This window comes from Periplaneta americana, chromosome 10 (assembly GCF_040183065.1).
Source record: "Periplaneta americana isolate PAMFEO1 chromosome 10, P.americana_PAMFEO1_priV1, whole genome shotgun sequence".
Classification (NCBI taxonomy): Eukaryota; Metazoa; Arthropoda; class Insecta; order Blattodea; family Blattidae; genus Periplaneta; species Periplaneta americana.
The window spans coordinates 162083056-162107117 of NC_091126.1; the positions used below are offsets into that span (position 1 = coordinate 162083056).

The following is a 24062-nucleotide window of genomic DNA, read 5'->3' on the forward strand; positions in this document are numbered from 1 at the left end:
TTTTTGGGGGATACATTTTGCAGTGTTTCATTTAACACAAAGTTCTTTCTAACAAACGTAGACAAGAAAATTACGAGAGCCAATCTTCAATCAATCACTATTTCACGTAAATTTGATTAAATTCTTGAAATAAGCTATGTTATATCTCGAGTAACAATTATCACACTTCAGGCGCATACTTTCTGAACAGATACCAAGTCATAAATAATTTCTCCCAGCTTTAGGGATCGAGAATGACAAAATTTTGGCTATAACATTTTTCATTTGAAACATCTAATTTTCTTTTTTACTTTCTATGGAGGAGGGATCCAATTCTGAATATAATTATTATCTCTAAGAAATATTTTTGAGGGATACATTTTGCAGTGTTTCATTTAACACAAAGTTCTTTCTAACAAACGTGGACAAGAAAATTACGAAAGCCACTCTTCAATCAATCACTATTTCACGTAAATTTGATTAATATCTTGAAATAAGCTGTTATATCTCGAGTAACAATTATCACACTTCAGGCGCATACTTCCTGAACAGATAAGTCATAAATAATTTCTCCCAGCTTTAGGCCCGTAACACACTTGCAGAGTTTTTGCCAGCGAGAAATGTGTTGCGAGAAAGAGGCGAAGAGCCTTCTTCCACACACTTGGCACTATGATCATCTATGCACTGCCTTCATGCAGAAAGCATTTTTCTGATTATGGTAATGACTCGTTGGAGGAAATATTATAGGTTATGTATTTACGTATATTGTCGTACCGTACTTAAATATATAACCTGTAAGTATATTGTCGTACTTTACAAATTATGTACGAACGCTATGTTGAATCTGGGTATTCAGATGATGAGGAAATGGAGTTACATGAACATATTTTGTTAATGAAAAAAAAAGTAGGCCTAAAATTAAAGCCAGAAATATCTGAAAAGCATATTGCATCTTACGAAAATAATGGCGACTTTTGGACCATGGTTTCGATTTGAATGATGATACGTTTAGGCGTTATTTCAGGTTGAATGGACCACAGTTTTTTCCATTCATGATACGATAGAGAATTCTTTGCTATATTCTGATTAAAATTACGTAAACTGTTAAGACATATAGATATATTATTTCAGATGTTTAATTAATACTATTAAATCTCATCAAAATAAAATATAGCCCTATTTATTTTCAGGTAATCTGATATTTGTCTCCAGATTTCTTCTTTAAGTTTCGTGTTTTTATAGTTTTCATCCCGTGTATCATATAAATAGGCCTACGGGTGACATCGTACAAGTTCGATAAGTTTCTAACTGCAATTATCAGCCATCTTTTCTCATTTTCAAATAAAAACAATACATTTCATCGCCACCTGTGATATCTTTTTCTACATTCAGTCGTCACAAAGAATATAAATTTCAAACATCTTTGATAAATGTGTCAAGAAAATTCGCTGAGCTACCGATTCCAGCGAGAAACTCGCACAAGGTTTTTGCCTCTAACAAGAATCTCTTCCAGTGTGTGGACGTCCATTTGAATCCATGTTATCAATTTTATAATTTTCTCGCAACACATTTCTCACTGGCAAAAACTCTGCAAGTGTGTTACGGGCCTTAGGGATCGAAAGACAAAATAATTTTTGCAGCATTACTTTTTTTCTAGACTTTGTGTAACTGTAATGAGAGAGTGAAACTAAAATAAAAATAACATTTTACATATTTACGTGTGTATGTGTTGTACGAGAGAAGGCGGTGTCAGAAAAAATTGCTAAATAAGGCTCATTGTCAGTTGAAAAATGATATTCTCATGCAGATAACACAAATTTTACTTTTTAATAATTCAAAACATCTAAAATATCAGGAGGAAAATAAGAGAGCGTATATATCGAAGTGATGGAAAGATAACAAATTTTTATAATTAAAAGTCAATACATATTTGAAATTTATTGTATTGCATATTTAAGCGATACCTCTACAATGAGTCATTTTCTAAATGACTCACAGTATGCTAGGTATATTAAAACTTCTTGTACGTAGGTCCAAGTCAGGGATGTGTTCACAACACTACCAGTTAACTCTATGCCCATATCAGTCTAAACGTGGTGAGTTTCTAGACAATACAATTATCTGAAGTGCATAAAAAACAAACTACAAAAGACTGAAAAATTTATTTTATTCACTGCTTTCCTCTGTCATTTATATTACTATTCCATTAAATGGTAGTACTGACCCATTCAACAATCGTGGTAAAAATTTTAACTGAATATGTTTTGTCAACTGCAATCCATATTACGTAAATTACATAACTGTTTGTTAAAAAAATGAGAATTCGTTTTAACACCAATGTGTTTCTTCACCATGTTCCTGGAATCTTATCACATTCCATCTCTACAGTATCATCTTATGCAGACCAACACACTACATTATAAACAGGAAAACAAAACCTGACTCAGTCAATCTTAAAAACATAGCACTACCATAAAAATTTGAAATAAAATAATCTTTTAAACTCTGCAAATAAATTACCAAATTATAAAGACTGAAAAAATTCTTTATTTTCTTAAATGAACAAGGGTAAGTTTGTTGAGTGCTTCCAGAGTATCCATTTTGCTATGCTCTTCCGTGGAAATATTTTCAACATATAAAATACCTTTCATTCAGTGCGCATTTTCACAAATCTGCTCGTACTAGAGTAAATGAGAAATTGCCTGCTTCATTCATTACATAATGGTGTGGAATGTATCACAAAGGTAAGTGGGGAAAAATGGAAGAAGAAATGTATGACAGCTCAGAAACAGACACTGAATCCACATGCGTTTGCACGCTCGAACGGCTCAATTATCCGTTATCTCTAACTTCAATTTATACACAAAAATGAACATGGAATAAGAAACCAGGTGCATCGGAACAATGTAATTACAGTAAAACCTTATAAAAAGAGTCTGACCCACAGAAAAGTCCAGAACCTTTGACAATTATGGTATCTACCTCAGTCCATTTCCAATTAAATTTAAAATCACTAGACCTCATGTCAATGAAAGTTACAGTTCATTTCAAAGGTATGGAAATAGTAATTATGGTGTGTGCTTAGGCAGCATCAGAGGTAAAACCAATCAATGAACTCTTAACATAACCCACCCTGTATATCTGAAACAGATTCTCAATCTCGACACCACAAATATAAAAATGTGTGGCGAAATCAAAACTAGGTTTGGGTGGAAAGTTCTATCTATCACTAGAGCAGACACTGTGGGGCTTATGAGATTAACACAGCAGTGAAAAGTAAGTAGCTAAAGTCCATTAAGTCAGAGAGTGAGACTCAATTCCACTGGCTATATTTTTCACCTGAAAACCATTTGTACATATTTATAGAGGCAGTCGAAAGTAGATAGGAAATCAAGAATAGGCAAAATGATCACCAACTGGACTGGTTCTCAAGCACAGAAACACCGATCTTACAACCAATCTTAAACAAATAGGTGATGAAATAGTTTAGAACAGGCCTGCACAAGGTTTGCGCTCTCCGAGCCGGCTCACAGTTCATGAGCGGAATGCAGATATTAGCTGCGCTCTGTATAAGGGGTGGATCTCGTACAAAATGTACACAAAAGGAAGTACTATTACGAGTGCTTATGAAATGAATTCCCGTTCAGTGTTTGCAAAACTATCTTAGACTATTATTAATTAATAAAGAAATATTTATTTTACAGAAGTAATAGAAATTCTATAGCTACTTAAATGTACAATATCATTTTGTTATATTTTTATTTATCAGTACATGAAAACGAGGTTTTATGCTGTTGGCAGCTGAAAGGAACAGTAGTCTACTGATCATAATGAAACATCAGTTACAGATGTTCGATGTCTGCCATTATTAAAGTTGATTATAGAAAACAGTTGCTCAAAAATATAAATGTTGAGCCAAACATAGCAATCATTTTCACAGCCAGCCTGTGTAGTCGTGGATATTATTGCTAATGTTTAGTCTTGTAAAACTCAACCAGGCTAGTAGTATTATTCAAACGATCTTTAGCCCTTAGGTCACATCGAAGATCAATAAGTTCGAGCTGTAAATCGTTAAGTGTTAAATGTTATGTTCCGTCTTTTAGATTCCTCCAGTAACAGTAGGTAAGCAACGTGAAACAGTTACTCAGAATAGGCCTACACACTGCACTCCACTAGATAACTGAGTGATCGTTTCCTTCTCCTCTACCTATAGCAAGTCTATGTGATTCTGACGTATCTTCCTCTCCGTTTCGGCTAGCGGTAAACACACTCTCCCACTCCGAAGGAGCGTGTGCGCTCGTTGAGAGCTGTTTGTGCAGGCCTGGTTTAGAAGGATAAAACTGATTCCTATCCACGTAACAGTTGGCTTGAGCCTTTCCAGTATCCATTCATAATTGGCGAAATATATAAGCAAAGAAAAAGAACAAAATATGTGGGGCTATCTTTGGAAAATACAGCAAACTCTGGACTGTTGCATGTAACCACTGCCTTGCAAGTAGTGAAGGCCGGAGAACATCTAAGTTGAGACTGAGACACTGTGAATTCATCATCACAGATGCTGAGAGCTATTACATCACACTGTACCAGCTGATCAATGTCAAAATTACAACACTAATGGCCAGTTTGTCCAAGTAATGTTTAATTTTGCTTAACGAATGTTAAATTAACAGTCTGTTTATTTTTACTGCTTTGTTAATGTATTTTCCATTTGTTCAACGTAATTTTGTTTAAAATAACCAACAATTAACTATAACGTCTGTTAGCACTATTTTAACTACTCAACAGCAGTTGGTAATGATTCTACACATGTAAGACAATTTTTGATTGGCTAAAATTAATCTTTAAATTCTATATTATAGAGTGAGTCATGAAACGTGCATAAAATGATAACCTGTTATAGTGGGCCACGCTCCATAAACAAACAGTTGACAAATGAAAGTTGTAGGTGACATGCTGAATAATAATTACAAAGTAAGGTTATATTTCCTCATTGCTATTATGGATACGAAATACAAAAGAAATAAAATAACACTGATGTATTTAAAAAGTCCAAAGTATTTTTTAAATGTTATATTACCAGTCATATGCTAAACATTCCCTACAGAGGGACACAAAATATTAATTTCGCAACTTCTGTTCGAACAGCTGTGGAGACATCGGCCATATTTAACTAACTGTTAAACGAGTTAACTGCCCTAAATCCTACATTTAAAATTAACAAACTGTTAACAATCTGTTAAACCAAACTGGTGTTGAAAACATACAGGCCCGGTTTCTTCAACCTTTGTTAAATTATAACTGTGTGTTATTCCATTTTAACTGTAAACTTAACAGTTGAAGCATTTCTTCAACTACTGTTAGTACTAACAGGCTGTTAAAACCTATGTTAATTTAACTGCCCAATTTCATGCAGTTAAATCATTTAACTCTCTATTAGCATAGAAGTATCCAATATGGCTGGTGTGTTAGATGCTGAACTTTTATATCTTGATTATTCAGAAAATGATATCCATGAATACATAAACAGAGCGGATGATTTCTGTGATTTGACAGACCAGAAGTTCATACAAAGGTGTAGGCTATTTTCTGCCAAGCCCCACTTTTCGGTTTCAACTTAGATCCGTTTGTTTGTTTATTCTCATTAATTGGTTTATACTGCGAATTAATTTCCAGCAGAAGGGTTCTTTCGAACGAAGAGAAATTAGTCCTGCGATTTCTTTTTGTTCCAGTGTTTTCGATTTCACAACAGCAATACCAATACGCCGTTCCATGCTACTGTGATACAGACGACGGAAAGAAGCAGAAATGAAACCTGAGAGAATAGAAAACTTCTATACTCTCTGAATCAAACAACGGAAACAAGCGAGAATCGCGATTGTCAGAGTTCAGAAAACAGAACTGAGCCTATACTTGGTTACAGGTTAGAATCTCTGGTCGTAACAGAGAGTTAACAAACGGAATGTTAAAATGTGAAATGTAAACGCAATATTTTTAACAGCAATTCATACTTTTAACTTACAGTTAATTAACACTATGTTAGGTGCATTTTAACAAAAGTCGAAGAAACCGGGCCACAACTTTATTAATTAACAAACTGTTTAGAGTTTAACAGTCGTTAAATTTTCTAACAATACTTGGAAAAACCGGCCATGACAACAACTGATGTACTTGATGGTGAAAAACGCTGGAAATTCTCAGTTAAAAGAAGAGGAAAAGATGAATTTTAAACAAGAGGAGGGCTAACAACACTACATCGTAAAAAAGAGTCCAGCAGCACACTTAAACTTCTCTGGAAGTGCGACAGGAAATTCAGAAAACATGGCAATATAAGATTGTAAACTATGGTTGGTGATTGGGTGTTGTCCCTCCAAACACAGGCATGGTCCAGAAATCATACAGCCATCATAAATGAAGACTTTCACACAATATACAGACTGGGATAATTCAGACACCATAGGACTGCAGCTGTGCTGGTTGGGCGCTAAGTTTCTTTATAGTCATATCAATCACGTGATGCATGCTAAGCATTCTCGATCTTTCTCGACCAAAAAATTATTTCAATTAATTTTGAAAGGAGAAAAGATTGGCTTAATTCGGATCTCAATTTGATCTAACGAGGTTTTACTGTACATGCAATATTCCTATATTTTCTTCGCTAAGCTGTCAGCAGACGTGAGCTAAGATATTTATCAGCGGTACCCTCTTGTGAACACACAGCAACAGTTCTCTGGGACAGTGCACCAAGAAGACAATGACAAGTAATTTTGTGGATACAGATGAAAAAATAGAGAGCAATCGATATATTCTCCATGTACCATGAACACTTATCTCAGAGAAAATAATAATCCACTCATTATTATATAAAACTCTGTATTTAACACAATAAGTTGGTTCTGGTAGTGCATCAATATATGCCGAAGACTCTGCAGCTTTAGCCGTACATCAGTTTCACCCTTACAGGCAGATGAATTTCACTTCATAAAATAGATGCTGTCAGTTAAGCCACTGCATTTTTTACTATGCAACAAATGTGTGATTTTTTTATAAATACAATTCACAATTACTTAAATATACAAATATAATGGAATGAATTGCACACTGTTGCATTTGTTTCCCATAAATGTATTAATCTTTAATATCACATTCTGTTTAAGTTCAGCGTTTTATCACCTCACACACCCCAACGCTGTATATATTTATTTCTGTTTCCACTCGGACAGGTTAACAGACTAAGGAACCCCACAAATGACAAAAAGTATATATATATATAATTACTTTAACACAATTTATTTCATTAATGCTTTTATAGAAAAAAGGTTATGACAAATAAATTAATGAATATCAATATTTATATATGATTTAAAACCATCCTACTTAAAACTCTGTTTCTCTTTGTGGGTCTTTATGAAATGCATCTCGTAGAAATTGAGATGCTTCGACAAGCAGAGTCTTCCGACTTCTGAATATGTCTATTGGAGTTCATTGATGATCATCAAATTAATACATATTACACCTGAAAACAATATAACCTAAACCAAAGCTTAAAACATTGTAGCTGTGGTGGTCTCAACACAATGCAACATGTTTCATCATTAACATTACACATGGTTTACTTTACAAATTTAATTGAGCCATTGAGGCTATTCGATTTCTTTCATATACAGTTACATACAGAACAGTCACAACTCTGTGCATGGAGCTATACACATTTTCTTGCGTTATAAATTTCTCTTTCCTAGAAAGAAGATATTCTGTAATTTTTGACACTTTTAAAAATAAATACCGAGTCCTCGGGACGGGTGAGACGACACTGTCCTGTCCTGTCCTCTCGGCTTTCCGCAGCACATTTACGCTGCCTCCCTGCGTAATTTTAGCATATTGTTTCCCAGAAAAGAATTTGTACATCTGTGCAATATGCCATACGAGGGGGTCTGTCCTGGCTCCTCTCCCAATAAATTATCCACACTTAAGGGCTTTTTGTTGTGCTAGCAATAAATATTAAAAACGTCAATTGCACTTTCGAAGTACCCAATACTTCGCGGTCTATACAAGTGAAATTACTATTTCATTCAGGTGTCAGTTTATATATATATATATATATATATATATATATTTATATATGTGTGCATGTATATACTCTCTCAATTTCACTGACACATTACCACTTTGTATCTGTCGCATCACACACTATGTCTCTTGCATCACACACACACAACTCACACGAGGAATTCTGGATCACTGTATTCGTTACCACTGTCCTCACTGTCTTCCACCTTCTTTTTCTTCTTTTTATGTCTGTGTTTTTTGTGACGTTCTGGTTTATGAGTTTTGTGGGATCGGTGGTGCCGAGAGTCTCTCACCTCTGGTGGTCGTGGAGGTACAATAGTCAACTTTGGTACCTTCTGAGTTATTTCTTGTACCTGTAAGAAGTTATTGAATAAAAATAAAATTGCATAAATATTTGCCATTCAAAAGGGTTTTAGATAATAGTACAGTTATTTACAAAATTGCAAAAGAGAAATCACAACAATGAAATGAAACAGCAGTATCTTAAAGACAATATAGTTTGCCTGTTTTCATTCCATTATGTCCTACAGAATAATATTTTGGGGAAATTCTGCAGATAGTAAAAATATATTCTTATTACAAAAAAAGAGCCATTAGAATAATAGTTGGAGCAAAGGCTAGAGAATCATGTAGATTATTTAAAAAAAAATTAGAGATTCTAACCTTAACAAATCAATACATATACTCTACAATAAATTTCCTCTTATGTAATAAAGAAAATTTTCCAACTAACTCAGCCATACATAGTTTTTTTTTTTTACTGGGTTATTTTACGACGCTGTATCAACATCTAGGTTATTTAGAGTCTGAATGATATGAAGGTGATAATGCCGGTGAAATGAGTCCGGGGTCCAGCACCGAAAGTTACCGGGCATTTGCTCGTATTGGGTTGAGGGAAAACCCCGGGAAAAAAACCTCAACCAGGTAACTTGCCCCGACTGGGATTCGAACCCGGGTCACCTGGTTTCGTGGCCAGACACACTGACCATTACTCCACAGGTGTGGACGCCATACATAGTATAAATACCCGCAGAAAGAATGATTTTCATACGCCATCATCAAATTTATCATGCTATCAAAGGGGAGTATGTTACATGGCAATAAAAATATTCAATAGTCTTCCTGAAGACATTAAGAATCATAGCCAAAACCCTGCATTATTTAAGGTAAAACTAAAAAATTGCTTAATATCTCACACTTTCTATTCTGTAGATGAATTCTTGACATTTCACAGTACTGTGTAAATATTTTAATACTATTAAATGGTAAACATATTACATTGTATAAAATATTATTTTTATTAAGGTAGTAATTCTGTACATATTTCATATTTACATTTTATATGTATTACATTTATATTTAAACGTAAGAATTGGACATGTTCTTTATTCTATGCTATAAAGCAAATGTAAGAATATTATGGAACAAATAAACCTATCTATCTGTCTGTCTGTCTGTCTGTCTGTCTGTCTGTCTGTCTGTCTGTCTGTCTGTCTGTCTGTCTGTCTGTCTGTCTGTCTGTCTGTCTGTCTGTCTGTCTATCTATCTATCTATCTATCTATCTATCTATCTATCTATCTATCTATCTATCTATCTATCTATCTATCTATCTATCTATCTATCTATCTATCTATCTATCTATCTATCTATCTATCTATCTATCTATCTATCTATCTATCTATCTATCTATCTATCTATCTATCTATCTATCTATCTATCTATCTATCTATCTATCTATCTATCTATCTATCTATCTATCTATCTATCTATCTATCTATCTAAATACTTCTGTCAAGGAATAATAAAGTAAACAGATTAATTTCTTGTGAATGGAACTTCACCCATTGTTATTCAAAGTGAAGAATATAGTGACACTACCAACAAAATTTCAAAGACTTCAGTTGTTTTGCAGAAGAAGAGCGTGAATAATGATAATATATTATAAAGAAAATACTCTTCAACTAGTAGGCCTACCAAATGACGACTGGAAATTTATACGTTATTAAGAAGGGTGATCACTACAGATACCTATTTTCGCAAACCATGGATTCGCGAAATACTGTCTTTCAGCTGATAAAAGCAAACATTTTATGTTTCAAATTTTCACAGGTGAAAATATCGTTAGTTTTTTATTCTCGCGAAAATTTGTTTTCCTTTTACGAAATTTTAATTTAATGTTCCAAAAGATTGATATTTATAGGCAAAATTTTGAATTTAATATTCAAACCCCATTTCAGTTCATATTCAAACCGGAATTCGAGTAATTTTATTTTTAAATATAAAGTAAAAGTAGCCTGAATGTTTTGTGGAGCTTATTAGTTTATATTATTCACACACAGAGTGGGAGATAGATAAACAAATTTCTCTACAAAACATGTAGCCTAAATTCCGACGGAAAACTGTACCAGTTAGTACTGTTAAATGTACAAAGGGCCTTAAGATTTTCTTGATGATATGGGGCACTCAGTGTACAAATGGTCCAACCCACAAAAGTTGCATATTTTGTTTATTGCCTTAAAAAGCTCCTCATATTCTTCTCTTCAAAGTGTAAATCGGCCTAATCATCATTCCCAGTTGTTTCATGAGATTTCAGCACAATTTTCGTTTGTGTATCACATTTTGCGCACTGTTACAAAGCGGTGAAGTGGAAATTAAATTTTGTGGGATGGACCATTTGTGTGCTGAGCGCTCTAGACCTCTAATCTTTGTAGGAATATAGACCTCTAATCTTTGTAGGAATATAAAGTAATGTATTTTGCATGATGAGAGTCAAAAAGTTACTTTTCGTAAATGTGAAAAACACCAGAATTAAGCAAATTTTATACCGAGACTTAAGATTTTTATCAACAGTAATCTCACTAGAGGTTTTGATTTATCTAGAGAAAATCGAAACTCGAGTGGGATTTAATTAACTATTACACGATTAGAAGAAAGTATATAAAGATTAGAAGTAATGAAGTACTCCAATACAATAAAATATTAATTGACTTACGATAATACAAAACTGTCTTCAAATTTGTATCATCTCAACATTACAAATATTATGCTAGTAGATGGCAGTAGTGTGTTATGATAAGCTGTTTTCTTGTTATCAGTTGTGCCTACTATGGAATCTTCATTGAAATCTGTGGACGGTTACTAGTCAAGAAGGCTTTGTTGATTCAGTTTCATTTTTATTAAAACAGTTGCATTCTACTTCAATTATCCGGATTCCAGTAATCAACGTCACTTGACAGATGATTTTCAATAAATCTTAGTATTAAACAATCTTTGATACATCACTATCCATAATATCATATAGCAGAAGCTATAACATAACCTAAATAATATAAACAAGTGTTAGAAAAGTTTTAATTAGGGATGATGAAATAAACAAGAAAAAATTTTAATTAACGATGATGAAATAAAAAATAAACATGAATAATTTTAAAAGGAACAATTATTGAAAGTACAATTTTCAAACTTGAATGTTTTAGTGGTTGGTGGTTCAGATGATATGATGTTATATTGGACGTGTGCGTAAAAGAAGTGAACTCGTTGATGTACATGGTGTATTCCTCAACTTATTCAGGATTTCCGAGTGGTGCTCTTCATTTATTTGTAAATAGGATTTCAGGGAAGATGCATAGCTATGACCAGTGATCTTTTTTAATTCTTGTTCTTGAATGCCAATGTGAGTCATATTTGAAACTGCTGTGCATCGACTGGAGTGGTTTGTAATTTTATTATTATTTTTTTTTTGACATCCAGATCAGTGCAGTTTGAAATGTTGGCAAACAAAGAAACAAATGCTAGGGTAGTGATAAAAATAAACAAATACTAGGGAAGCGATAAAATTAAACAAATGCTAGGGACGTGATAAAATTGTGCGATAAGCAGCCATGATTGTTTGAAAGACGTCCTTTCGTACCATTTTATTGGTCAAAAGTAGTATGACGTAGTAAAAGTGTAATAGTCACCATAAAATAGGATCCCTAGTGGTCATTTAAAAAGGACGTTCCACTTGCCAGGACATTTCTTTTATGGAAATATTTATATTCGAAAATGGCTGCCTTTATTCAACTAAAACTCCCTATACCTCACCAATTAAAAAAAAAATCTCGACTAGAGAGTCAGGTTCCAAAATCCTTCTTATTCAGTTTCTATGATTTTTCCATAAACCACAAAAACATTTTTGTAAGGTAATTTTTTGATAATCTACTTTAACCTATGTATTAAAAAATCAATAAAAAATAAGGAAATTAGTCTGCGAAGTCTCATCCTTTAAACTCTAAAGGCAACAAAATAAGGTATAATATTTTGGATATGATGTTGACTGAAACCATAGTCTTAGAAAAATGTTTTGTCGCACAAATACTTTGTAAGTCCCAGAAAGGGGGCAGTGCATATGATCAGAGTTTAATAAAATAAATATATATAAATTTCAGTCATAAGACACATCTGTTTGCAAAAGTTTATTTGCTATATGAATATGGAATATATTAACGTTTTCGCCTTATTGGGCATCATCAGATATAATAAAATATGTAATCTGAACCTTGATCAAATTGAACAAATAACAAATGAGCAATGTATTATACATGGTGTTGGATCCTCATGAGCTTTATGTATAGAACTATAAATAAAATTGGAGGATAATTAATTTCAATGTGATGCAAACTTTTAAAATTGAGATTGATTGTGTATACATATAACTCATGTTACAGTATAAATACAAATTAATCAATTAGAATTATACGAATTATCAGTAATGTTAAAATAAATTGTGAATAAAAATTAATAAAATGACTATATTAGCTTAAAAGAGAATTAATTAAAATTCACAATGTTCGAAGAATAAAATGTCTTTAGGTACTGTATACAATGTTGATCCAACACCATGTATAATATATTACTCATTTGTTATTTGCTCAATTTGATCAAGGTTCAGATTACATATTTTATTATATCTGATGATGCCCAATAAGGCGAAAACGTTAATATATTCCATATTCATATAGCAAATAAACTTTTGCAAACAGATGTGTCTTATGATTGAAATTTATATATATATATATTTATTTTATTATATTACTAGACATATCTGAAAATATAAAATGAATTGTAAAAAAAAAAAAAAAAAAAGTATGATCAGAGGAAGAGCGACCTGGTTCACAAGAGAAGGGCCAGTTGAGGTAATAAAATTAGTTTTGTTTCATTGTATGTCTGATCATGCACACTGTCTCCTTTCTTTGACTTATTAAATATCTGTGCGACAAAACTTTTTTCTAAGACTGTATAATGAACAATGAGGATTCTTGAACTGTAATTAATGGATTTGAAAGTATTTGGTATTGAACCAAAACAAATAATTGTTCTTCTCTCTGCAAAATACGATACTTTTATGTTTGTTTTTTCTTAGTCTTATATGTCTTACTAATAAACCGTGTATAATTTTTATTCGAGACTTATGGGCTATTCCACCTCAAATCGACCGAAATATAGAGAAAATTGACCTTGCAATTTTTAAATACAATGAAACTTTTTCTGTCCGTAGACATCTGTGATACAATGCTTTGTGCAAAGTCTGAGGCATCAGAACTTCATAGTGTTCAAATTAAAAATATTTAAATTTATCGTATTTTCATAAAATTAGCAAATTTAAACTGTTGTGGATCCAAAACCCTTTCACCCAATGATCAAAATCATGGTTTATTTTGATGGTGAGAAATTTAAGTTTATATTGACATGTAAACAGTTTTTCTTACATTTTTATGGAAATGGAGAAATTTAGATTTTTCTTCATTACGACGCCTTTGACCACGAAAAAATATTTTTAAAATATATGGTTAGATTCCGCATTGAAAGTACAAATAAACACATATTTTTTAATGTGTGCACCGTTGATAAGAAAGTATTGAAAATATCAAATAAAGAAAATAAATAGTACGCGCGTGAAGTAACCAGCTGACTGTGAGGCGGGAGCTAGCCGAGACAAGCAAGGCCAGGAGACAAACACGTGATATTTCATCCAATAGCGCATAGCTGGGCTGGTTTTATCACAAGTTTTCATAAACACAGGAGTAAAATGACGCCCAACGGTCGCTTATCTTCAGCTCTCGGCCAGTGCGTGCGGTACTGCGCCATTCAAGTCTAGGCATGTGAAAATAATTTATTTAATACCCTAGAAACTTATTGCCGAGCCACTAAGCAAACAATGCCGAATCCATCTTAATAATGCAAGGTTTTTTCTCAATATTTTTTACATTTTTACAAATTGGCAAAAAGCCTAAAAGTAAGTAAAATCAGATTATCTGTCTCTCTGTATACAATAAAAATAAGGATTACTTCTTAACATAACCTACAAAATGTCAGCTTCAAAATGAGCTCCCGTTGTTCTGCAGTAAATGGTTCCAGAGTTCTGAACATTGAAAGAGGCTTGTTTTTATAAAATACGCTAAATTTGTCGCTCAATAGTACGAAAACCGTTTGACTTTCGATAGTATATTTTTGAAAATGCACTGTCCTCAGCACCTTGTATAAATAGGAAAAAATTAGAGTATAAAAAAATGCGAGGTTTTTTACTGATCGATTTCATATGGAATAGCCCTTATGCAGAATTAGGACAGAAAACGTTACTAATAAACCAAGCATAAATGATGGCTGTATAAACAGCCTGTAATTATACATGGGAATTATTTTGCAGTAGTTATATACACGAAACCCCTTGTTTAAGCATTGTATATAGAGAAAAAATGACTGCCCCTCTAACAGCTGTTTGTATCGATTGTCATTTTATGATGATGGTTGCCTTATAGCCACAGAAGAACAAACAAAAGAGCACAGAATAATTAGAATTATATTGCTAAAGCTGTATCCTTTGACCAAAATATAGCGTGGTAATCGATCAGGCCCAGTTGTATTATCGATACTTATCGCGGCACACTAACACGCATTATCGGATGCAATGAATACAATGAACATGTACAATATGTGATTTGAAACATTAAAGAAAAAAGAAAGTTGTTGAAGGGAAATATATAAGTGAATTAATTGAAATAGAGATGATGATGTAATATTAGAAGAGAATCCTTGATAATATTTATAAGAATAGACATTACATAATCAAAGTTTCAGCATACCAGTTGGTTAAAATTACAATATTACATTGTGGTAACAGGCGTGAATAGTAAAGAGTTCAGGAACCCACATACTGACGTACGAGGAAGTGTAAAGGTGCTGACACAACAAGGAGAAGATAAGTGTAACATGATCATGCAGCGTAAGCGGATTCCTAGTCTCCATATGATGGTGATAAGGTCAGCGCACTCCAGAAGGAATGCTGACAATAACGGAACAAGAAACATGGGCGCTAGAAAAAAGGCGAGTGGGGATAAAAAGAGAAACCAAGAGTCAGGAAGTGATAGGGAAGAAAGTAGTGAAAAGATTAAGGGTGCGAGTGTAAGTGGAAATCTAGGATGTGAAAGTGAAAGCGTGGGGGGGGGGGGAAATAAAAGAGGAATAGAAGAAGAAGAAGAAATAAATAGAAAGACAGAGATAGAAATAAAGCAGATACGAACAGTAAAGAAAGGTCAGAACCTGCGACAGTTGAGTGTATGGCAAAGATATTAGATATGATTAAAAAATGTGGGGATGTGATCAAAAAGTGCTAGTAAAGGGAAATTGTAAATGATAGAGAAGTATAGGGGAGAGAGAAAGTGTATAAGCTGATGTGTAGAGATAAATGTAAGTATTTATAGGAAGTGAGAGTAGTATGAAAGGATTAGGTGTAAGTGGAATAGTGAGAAAGTGAAAGTGAGCGCAAATACTGGGTGTTCAGTTCAAAATGTGTCTTGGCTCGCTGTATGCCGTCATGTGGCTAGCTGATGAGCCTAGAGAATTCAATCTTCCTACACTTCCGCAGCTCAGGTGTATAATCTAAGAGGTAGAGAAGTTGGCTAGCAAGTATGGCGTTCATTCTGAAGAGTACGTGCCGATACGTACGGTAACGCCGGTAGTGGCAGGAATGTGAACTGTTTGGAAATACGTACTGTCGGGATATGGGGAGAGGGTTAAGACGATTACTTACGTATTTGTTGACATTAACTTCGACGGTCAACATGAACACGGAGCATTTGATTTGTGTTGTGGAATGTTACCGTACGCAACCGATGATAACAAATACCCTGCGTACGACTTGCCGGCGCAAAACACAGTTCGAAAGAGGTTATGGTAGCACACAGACCGTACAGACCGCCATCTGTTGCTACGACGTTCAAGTTATACCGTACACGTTCTCAAGTTCAGATTGAAGAACGCCTTAAATAATAGGCAACTTCTCTAACATATCAGCTGAAACTCGCTTCAAATCGGTGACCCAACAACAGTGACGTCATGACACACTTTGAAATGAACACCCAGTAGGAATGAATGAAAATAGTGAAAAAGGGTTAAGATAAGTGAACAAGTGACAGCATAAAATTAGTACTAACATTTGAACGTTGGAACAGTAAATGAATATAAGAGAAAGATAGGAGAAAAGGTCAAAGAACAAATAGGGCAAATAATTCAATATGATAATTTATAGAGAATAAGTGAAATTGAAATTTTAGTGAATAGTAGTTAGAGGAAAAAGGGGGGTTTGAAAGGAGTATATAATTTTAGATATATTACGATTAATCATCAAATAGAGAATAGCAAATGAAATATAGGAGAAATACTGAAGGGGAGATTGACCAAATAACAAAAAAGGTACATAGTGTAATTGAGAGTATTTGTGTAGACGTGTACTGCAAATAATGTGTTACTGTAAATGTTAATGGTGGCACCGGATACAGAAATGTGAGGTACATCATTATATGTAAAGAAGTGCTGTAACCAAATATATCATATCATATCAATATTACATTGGAATACATGCTCCTAAATAATTACAAGAAAATAAAAGATCAGAGTTAGAATTATATGGACAATATCAATAACAAGGAATTCTAGGAGACTGCAACATAATACGAGTCATACCTCATGATCTTCGTGTTGTGTATTTTGCCGAGATTTATCAGGTACACCTTTATCACCTCCAACATCGCCTGGCTCAGACGGCCTCACTTCATCAACTAATTTGACTGTTACTTTTGGAACAGTTCCATTTGGCTCATCGTCATCTGGATCATCTGGGTCGAACTTTAACATGAGCTGTTTGAACTGGAAAGAAATAAAATAGTTAATTTGATTGTGACATGATCTACAAGAATGGAAAGTGAAGAGTCCAACAGCTGGGGTACTCACGTCCAGATACTGCTCCACGAGGGCCCTTCTTGCTGCTTCGTCCAGGACACTTGCTGGAGATCCCTGCCGAAGCTTCTGTAACGTTGCCTTTGGATCGAAACATGAGTTGCTGCGACGATTCACAGTCTTCTCATACACCTTTGCTGATTCCGATGGAGAATACTGAGTAATTTTTCTGAAAAATAAATATGTTAGTGCAGACAGTGACACAGATACAAATTACTGCTGTTCCACAAAGTAATACAAGAAAAACCTCTGACAATGCACTGGCTCTGTTCATATGCAACAACACCCTCTTGCAGTACTACATAAGTTATTGTTGGACCATCGGATCTGTGCCCCTTCAGCGCTGTCGTCGTTCTTGGAAAAGTTAACGCCTGTACTCACTTCATTCTACCCGCTTTTCTCCCACCACGTTAAACAGCAGGCCACGAACCTTGCCGAATAGGGATGTTGCCAAACTTTCGCCAAACGGTGTCATAAATAACTGGTCCTCCATGCTACAATATTATTTCTTTCAATCAAAATACATCTTGTATTTCTACATTTTTTAAATGTAAATCCCATGTCTCGAATCACTTTCCGTAGTTTTTCTCTCCAACCTTGGAAATTATTACTTTTCAGTAATTTATTCAATGTTGAAACTTCTTTCTGAACGGCATAAAATTCTTGTATCTTTCTTCTTAAAATACATCGGTTCAGATCATCTACAATAATTAAAAGTTCCCTTGGTCTATTCTTCTCTCGTGATTCTAGCTTTTCATCTCCTGCATAGACTCCCTCTCTCCTGATTTTCTTTATTAGGAGTTCTGACCTGTCTATGTAAATTACATAAAATGTTGTATTATTAGTATTAGTTAAGTAAGTAATTTTAATACATAATCAACTGAAATAAAATAAGCCTCACCTGTGATATCAGTTGCTCTTTTCGTTGTCTGATTTATAGGAAACAAAATGCTATTACGTACGTACGCAAGTGCAAATATTGTAAACTGTCCCGCAAGAAGGCCAAAATTGTGAGTAGTGGGGGACAGAAAGGGAGAGAGATAGAAAAGAGAGAGAAATGAATTACAAGGGCTGAGAAGGAATTAGAGTTCAGTTCCCATATCTTACGGGGACACAGATCCGATGGTCTGACTATAGTAACTTGTGATATTGGACCCTTTTCAGTACATAATGAGTAGTGACCAGATTTATAGGTTTTCACCTATTTTTTTCCTTACTTCTAAACTCAAGCAAATTTCAAGCGCAATAATTAACAACAGATCCCTATTAGAAACAACAACCACCAAATTTCTTTGCTTAAAAATCGATAATGTGTTAAATAAAAAAAATCATATTAAAGAATTTACCACCAAACTAAATTCAGCATGTTTTGGTATATATCTATGCAAAAGATGGTAAATATCAATACCTTAAAAACAATATACTTTGTATATTTCCACTCGGTGATGAGTTTTGGAATAATTATCTGGGGAAACTCCACAGATAGTAACAGTATATTCCTATTACAAAAAAGAGTAATTAGAATAATAGTAAGTGCCAAATCTAGGGAATCGTGTAGGACTATTTTCAAAAAAACTACAAATAATGCCCATGGCTTGTCAGTATATTTTTTCATTAATAATCTTCCTCGTATGTAATCGTGAAAACTTTGTAACTAATTCAACAGTTCATAGCATAAATACACGTAAAAAAAAATGACTTTCATACTCCATCGGCAAGTCAATCGTATTATCAAAAAGGAGTGCGTTATATGGCAGTAAAATTTTTAATAATCTCCCTATCGATATAAAAAATGAAACTCAAGACATAAGATTATTTAGGGCCAAATTAAAGAAGTACCTAATTTCTCACGCCTTCTATTCTGTAGGTGAATTCATGACATTCAATAACACTTCATGAAATTGATACTAAAACTTTGTGTTGTATTAGTAGACTATATTGTAAACCTCGTCTATATATATTTCCAAAACAGAGAGATTTTCAAGGGAAACTAAAGATAAAGTTTTATATCCTCATCTCTCTTCAGCCATAAAACCTGTGCCACTGTCTCTTGAACTCCCTGTCCTTATTCCTCCACCTACTGCGGAAGATTATGTCATTCCATGGGAACACGAACCATCAGAATCCTCAGACTATCCTTCAACTTCCGCTGAGCCCACCTTCATATTCCCGAACATGATAATACCACAGTCTACTGTATACAGTACGAAGCTTGGAATGATTTTTTGCCAACCAGTTGCATGTCTCGCGATAGTTGCTAGCCGCTTGGAGCGCTGTGAGTACTAGGAACAATAGACTGTGTCACAGCCATCGTGATCTAATACAGGCTGTAAGGTAGACCATGTGACTCACTTAACCCGATCACGAAGGGCGGTGTTTCAACCATATAAATTAATTGAAATGCATAAAGAGAAACACATATTTCTCTAAAACGTAGTGTAATTGCATTAATAAAATTTAAAACAATGATTAGGGGACACTTCAGACATAATTCCTTGCGAGTTAAGGTGTAATATTATTTTTGGTGTGAAAATCACGTTGTTCGTATGTGTAATACCTGTACCTGCCTTTATTTGGCTTAAATATTGCAAAATTCTTGTACATTCATTTATGCACGATTCAATAATTTTCAGTTGCACCACACGAATATTTAGATATGTTGATATTATAGGTTATGTTTACTGTATCAGTTGCCCCTTTCTGTCTAATTTTAGTGGTCTCCAATGCCCTGCCACTACATATGTATGTTATGTCATATGGATATTATAGGTTATGTTTACTACATTTAACTTATATTCCTATATTCGCAATTATACATTATAATTAAACATAATGTCATGTACGATATCCATAACATTCTATTTGTCTGTATTTTAATACTACAATTGAGTACTGAATTATTGTATTTATCTACTACCTAAGAGACGAAGTAACACAATCATACGTACACTAATTTCATAGGAGTGGTATGGTAAATTTTCTGTCTACAATTAAGGAAGGTAGATGTGCTAAATTAAAATCACGATATAAATTTGTTTTTATTGAACCTCAAAATAGCTTCCATTCTAAACTTAAAATGTTGATGCGAACAGATTATGTTAACACGTAAAATTCTCTTCACATTAAAATAACACAGTTTTATAATTATTTCTGCAACATATTATGCAACAAGAAGTAAACGGAACTTATGGACACATTACACTAAATAAAGCTTAGCAATGATACGCATTAAAGTTACAATATTTCATTGAGCTCCATACACTGAAATAGAAAACCCGAACATATATTACAGCCTGGTGTAGATCGAAAAGGCATTGACTGTGCCCTATTTCGCTTTGTTGTGAAAAGTTGTGTAAACTGTGAAATATTCGTTATCAGTTGTAATAACTGTAAATGGCTAAAATACAATAATTTGAATAATAATATGGGACAAGGAGACGTTTGTGGTACTATAAATTGTAAGAAAAATAGATTAGAGTTATCCTTCTTCCGAAATATCCAGGAAGGTGAGTTTATAAAATATAATATATACTTTATGAAAATAATATATAAACCTTATGTATTTCACATTTCAATAGTGGAAGGAAGGTGTTAATTTTTTCAAAAAATACGATATCGAAAGTACAATACAGTTTATCGTCTGCTGGGGAAAGGGTCTGTGATGAGGTGATAGTAGCGATCCTGGTGGTGAGCAACTATCTATGTTTGCATATTTGGTAAGTATTGAGCTTCGTGACTGTATATATTAGACTGTGATAATACACAACATCTTATACAGCAGGTACAAAATAATGATCTAGTTGGGGATTTAGGTCTTTTCAAGCAACACGCCAAAATGCCAAACTATTAGGTTCTAGACTGCAACAATGAAACTTATTACCAAAAGATACCTAGATTTCAATGTTCACAAAATGAAACGATAAGCTGACTATTTTGCGTCACAAAATTCTGTTTGTGCCTGCAAAAATGTAAACGGGTCATAGTTGAGAATTGGCTGTGTGTGACATTTTTGTAAGCCAATTTACTTACCACACGGTTCTAGTGTTTCTATAGTAACCAATCATCATGCGGTATAAAAAACTTACATGGCATGTCAACAACAGCAGTAAGTAGGAAATAACGCGTCATCATGGATAAATATATAATAGGATGAGAAACTGCAGTCAGCACCATCTGGCCGTGGGGGGTTGAAATAAGATGATGAGCGCCCAACGTCGTAGGTGGTGAACATTAGAACTACGTGTTGGGTACATTACCCAGAGTTCTCTATTTATCCGTTCGAGATATTGCTCGAGAGTCGAGGAGACGACATGGTAGACAGAAACTTGCTAATAAGTGAACATAAAGTGATACGTGTGTGTATAAGCAGTGTATGTTAAACAGTGATGTTTATGGACATTGTAAAAATAGTGTTGTTGAATGTATTGTAAAGTAATAGTAATATAATAAAGTGAACCAATTAAGTAGTTCTTGCAGTCTTTTCCATTGCGCTGTACAATAAATACCCAAAGAATACAATCCCAATTATCTAACCTTTTGCTTTATTTTTTGTCTCTGTCTGGTTATATTTTAATCGGGTAGTGTAAAACAGATCGTCTCTTTTATCTTCCTGTTGGCTCCGGTAAGAATTTTCAGTAGAAGATGCTGTGAGGAATAAAATTGTAAATGTTTTATTTTAAATTGGGTTAGTTCTGAATATCGATGAGGGTGGGAGGGAATACTTTCTGCACAGTTTAACATTTTCGTCACCAGGTGCGCTGCTAAATGCATGGAGTAATTAGTTTTTATTTTTGATACTTGCTGCGCTGCTAGATGTAATAACGCCCCTCCCCGCAACAGGTGGCAGCAAGGTCAATTTCTACAACAGTGCCTCTAGTATGTGTTACGGGAAACTCAGTAAGTTTCGCATCCTATTATATATTCATCCATGGCGTCATCATGAAAAAAAAAAAATTAATACATCTGAAATGTAACACTAGTTCGAAACGATGACATAACTTGTAGCATGTTTACATTTCGGGATTAATTTTTCCTACAATCATGAAACTGCTTGTTACATGCAGTTGTGTGAATACTTACGCATCACTAATCCCATAGAGATCTTTCAGATGCTGCTTGAGAACTAGAAGAAGTAGACATCCCTGTGAAGCCGTGATGCATTCCTGAAGTACAGTTGTATCGTCTGGGACTCTACCAAGTAGGACAGCCTCATCTTCATCATCATCTTCTTCCTCGACATAAACAAGTTCAGTAGCTCCAGTTTCTGGATTTAACCTGGCTTCTTGATTCGTGTTTGTGCCGGGAAGGAGAGCCTGCACAAAAGACAAAAAAAACTACATGGCAACATTGCACTCTGCCTTTGCTTGCTAGTGTGACAATATGGATAGAATAAAAACTCTTACAAGCTGAAGCATTACATGAAGACTTCGGACTGGAAGTTCTATGGAATCCTCTTATACATGGTTTATTTATGGTTTTTCACCTTTTTATGTAACAGGATCCATAAAACAATTTACAAATTTGTAAACCTTCGCCATTACTTGCCTACTCATGTATTACGTTTGGTTTATTTGGCTATAGTTGAATCTGTTATCCAATATGGTATAACTGGATGGGGAGGCATTACAAAAACAGCTCTTTTTCCTCCAATTATGTTGCAAAAACGTATAATCAAAATTTGTCTGAAAAGGCGACTTGATTATCCAACAAATTTGATCCATTCCGAATTGAATGTTTTTAGAATTGACCAAATATATAAATACTCTTTAATGAAATTCTATCATAAAAATAGTATGAAATTTGTAGCTCAGCCATATGATCATAACACAAGACGAAATGAAATTCTTAGATTAGTTGAACCTAAATGTTTCACATCTGCTGCTTTACTACACAGTACAAATTATGGTTCATCCAGAATTGACTACTTTAAGCAATAAAATTTTCAGATCCAGAATTAAAAAATTTATATGACAGACTTCCCTGTATTTATATTATGTACCATGTATTGTAAAACAAGTTTATTTCCATCCTAAGTATATTTTTTCTATTTTATCTTGGTTACTATATCAACATGACCTGCACTAATTATACTACTAATAATAATTTAATATTAATCCACCAATCTCAACATTGTCTCTTTTTTCACTCAGTTATTACTAGTATTATTATTACTAATTTTATTATCATCTTTATGTGACCTTTTTTCTTAAGTATTTTGTCTACAAAGTATGTATATCTATGTTATGGAACTGTCCCCGAACACGAGCTTTGCTCTTTTGGGGTATTTTAATGTAACGTTTTTATGTATATGCATATGTATATACACTTTCTGCTGGTTGAGTGGAAGAGAAGGCCTTACGGCCTTAACTCTGCCAGCTAAAATAAATCATTATTATTATTATTATTATTAAATAAAATAAAATCTAATCTAATCATTTAACAACGCTCACAACTGCAGAGGTTATATCAGCGTCGCCGGATGTGCCGGAATTTTGTCCCGCGGGAGTTCTTTTACATGCCAGTAAATCTACTGACATAAGACTGTCGCATTTAAACACACTTAAATGCCATCGACCTGGCCCGGGATCGAACCCGCAACCTTGGGCATAGAAAGCAGCGCTATACCAACTCGCCAACCAGGTCGACTCTTGTACAAAAATAAACACTGGACCGCTTAAATTTACACTGTCCTGAAATTCCACTGAAAGAGAAATTTTATGGAAATAAATAATCAACATAATTAT

General features: G+C 34.0%; 1 protein-coding gene across 3 annotated transcripts in view; it reads right to left on the minus strand.

Annotated features, from left to right (window-relative positions):
* Positions 1 to 7247: 7247 nt before the first annotated feature.
* Nipped-B (Nipped-B cohesin loading factor) overlaps positions 7248 to 24062 on the minus strand; it is a 228697-nt gene continuing 211882 nt past the window's right edge. For all 3 annotated transcript variants that reach the window (XM_069838332.1, XM_069838333.1, XM_069838331.1), the window contains 4 exons: positions 22399 to 22631; positions 17314 to 17488; positions 17047 to 17229; positions 7248 to 8399 (listed from right to left, as the gene is read on the minus strand). In XM_069838332.1, coding sequence (XP_069694433.1) covers positions 8196 to 8399; positions 17047 to 17229; positions 17314 to 17488; positions 22399 to 22631 — 795 coding nt within the window. In that variant the 3' untranslated portion in view covers positions 7248 to 8195. The remainder of the gene's footprint in view (positions 8400 to 17046; positions 17230 to 17313; positions 17489 to 22398; positions 22632 to 24062) is intronic.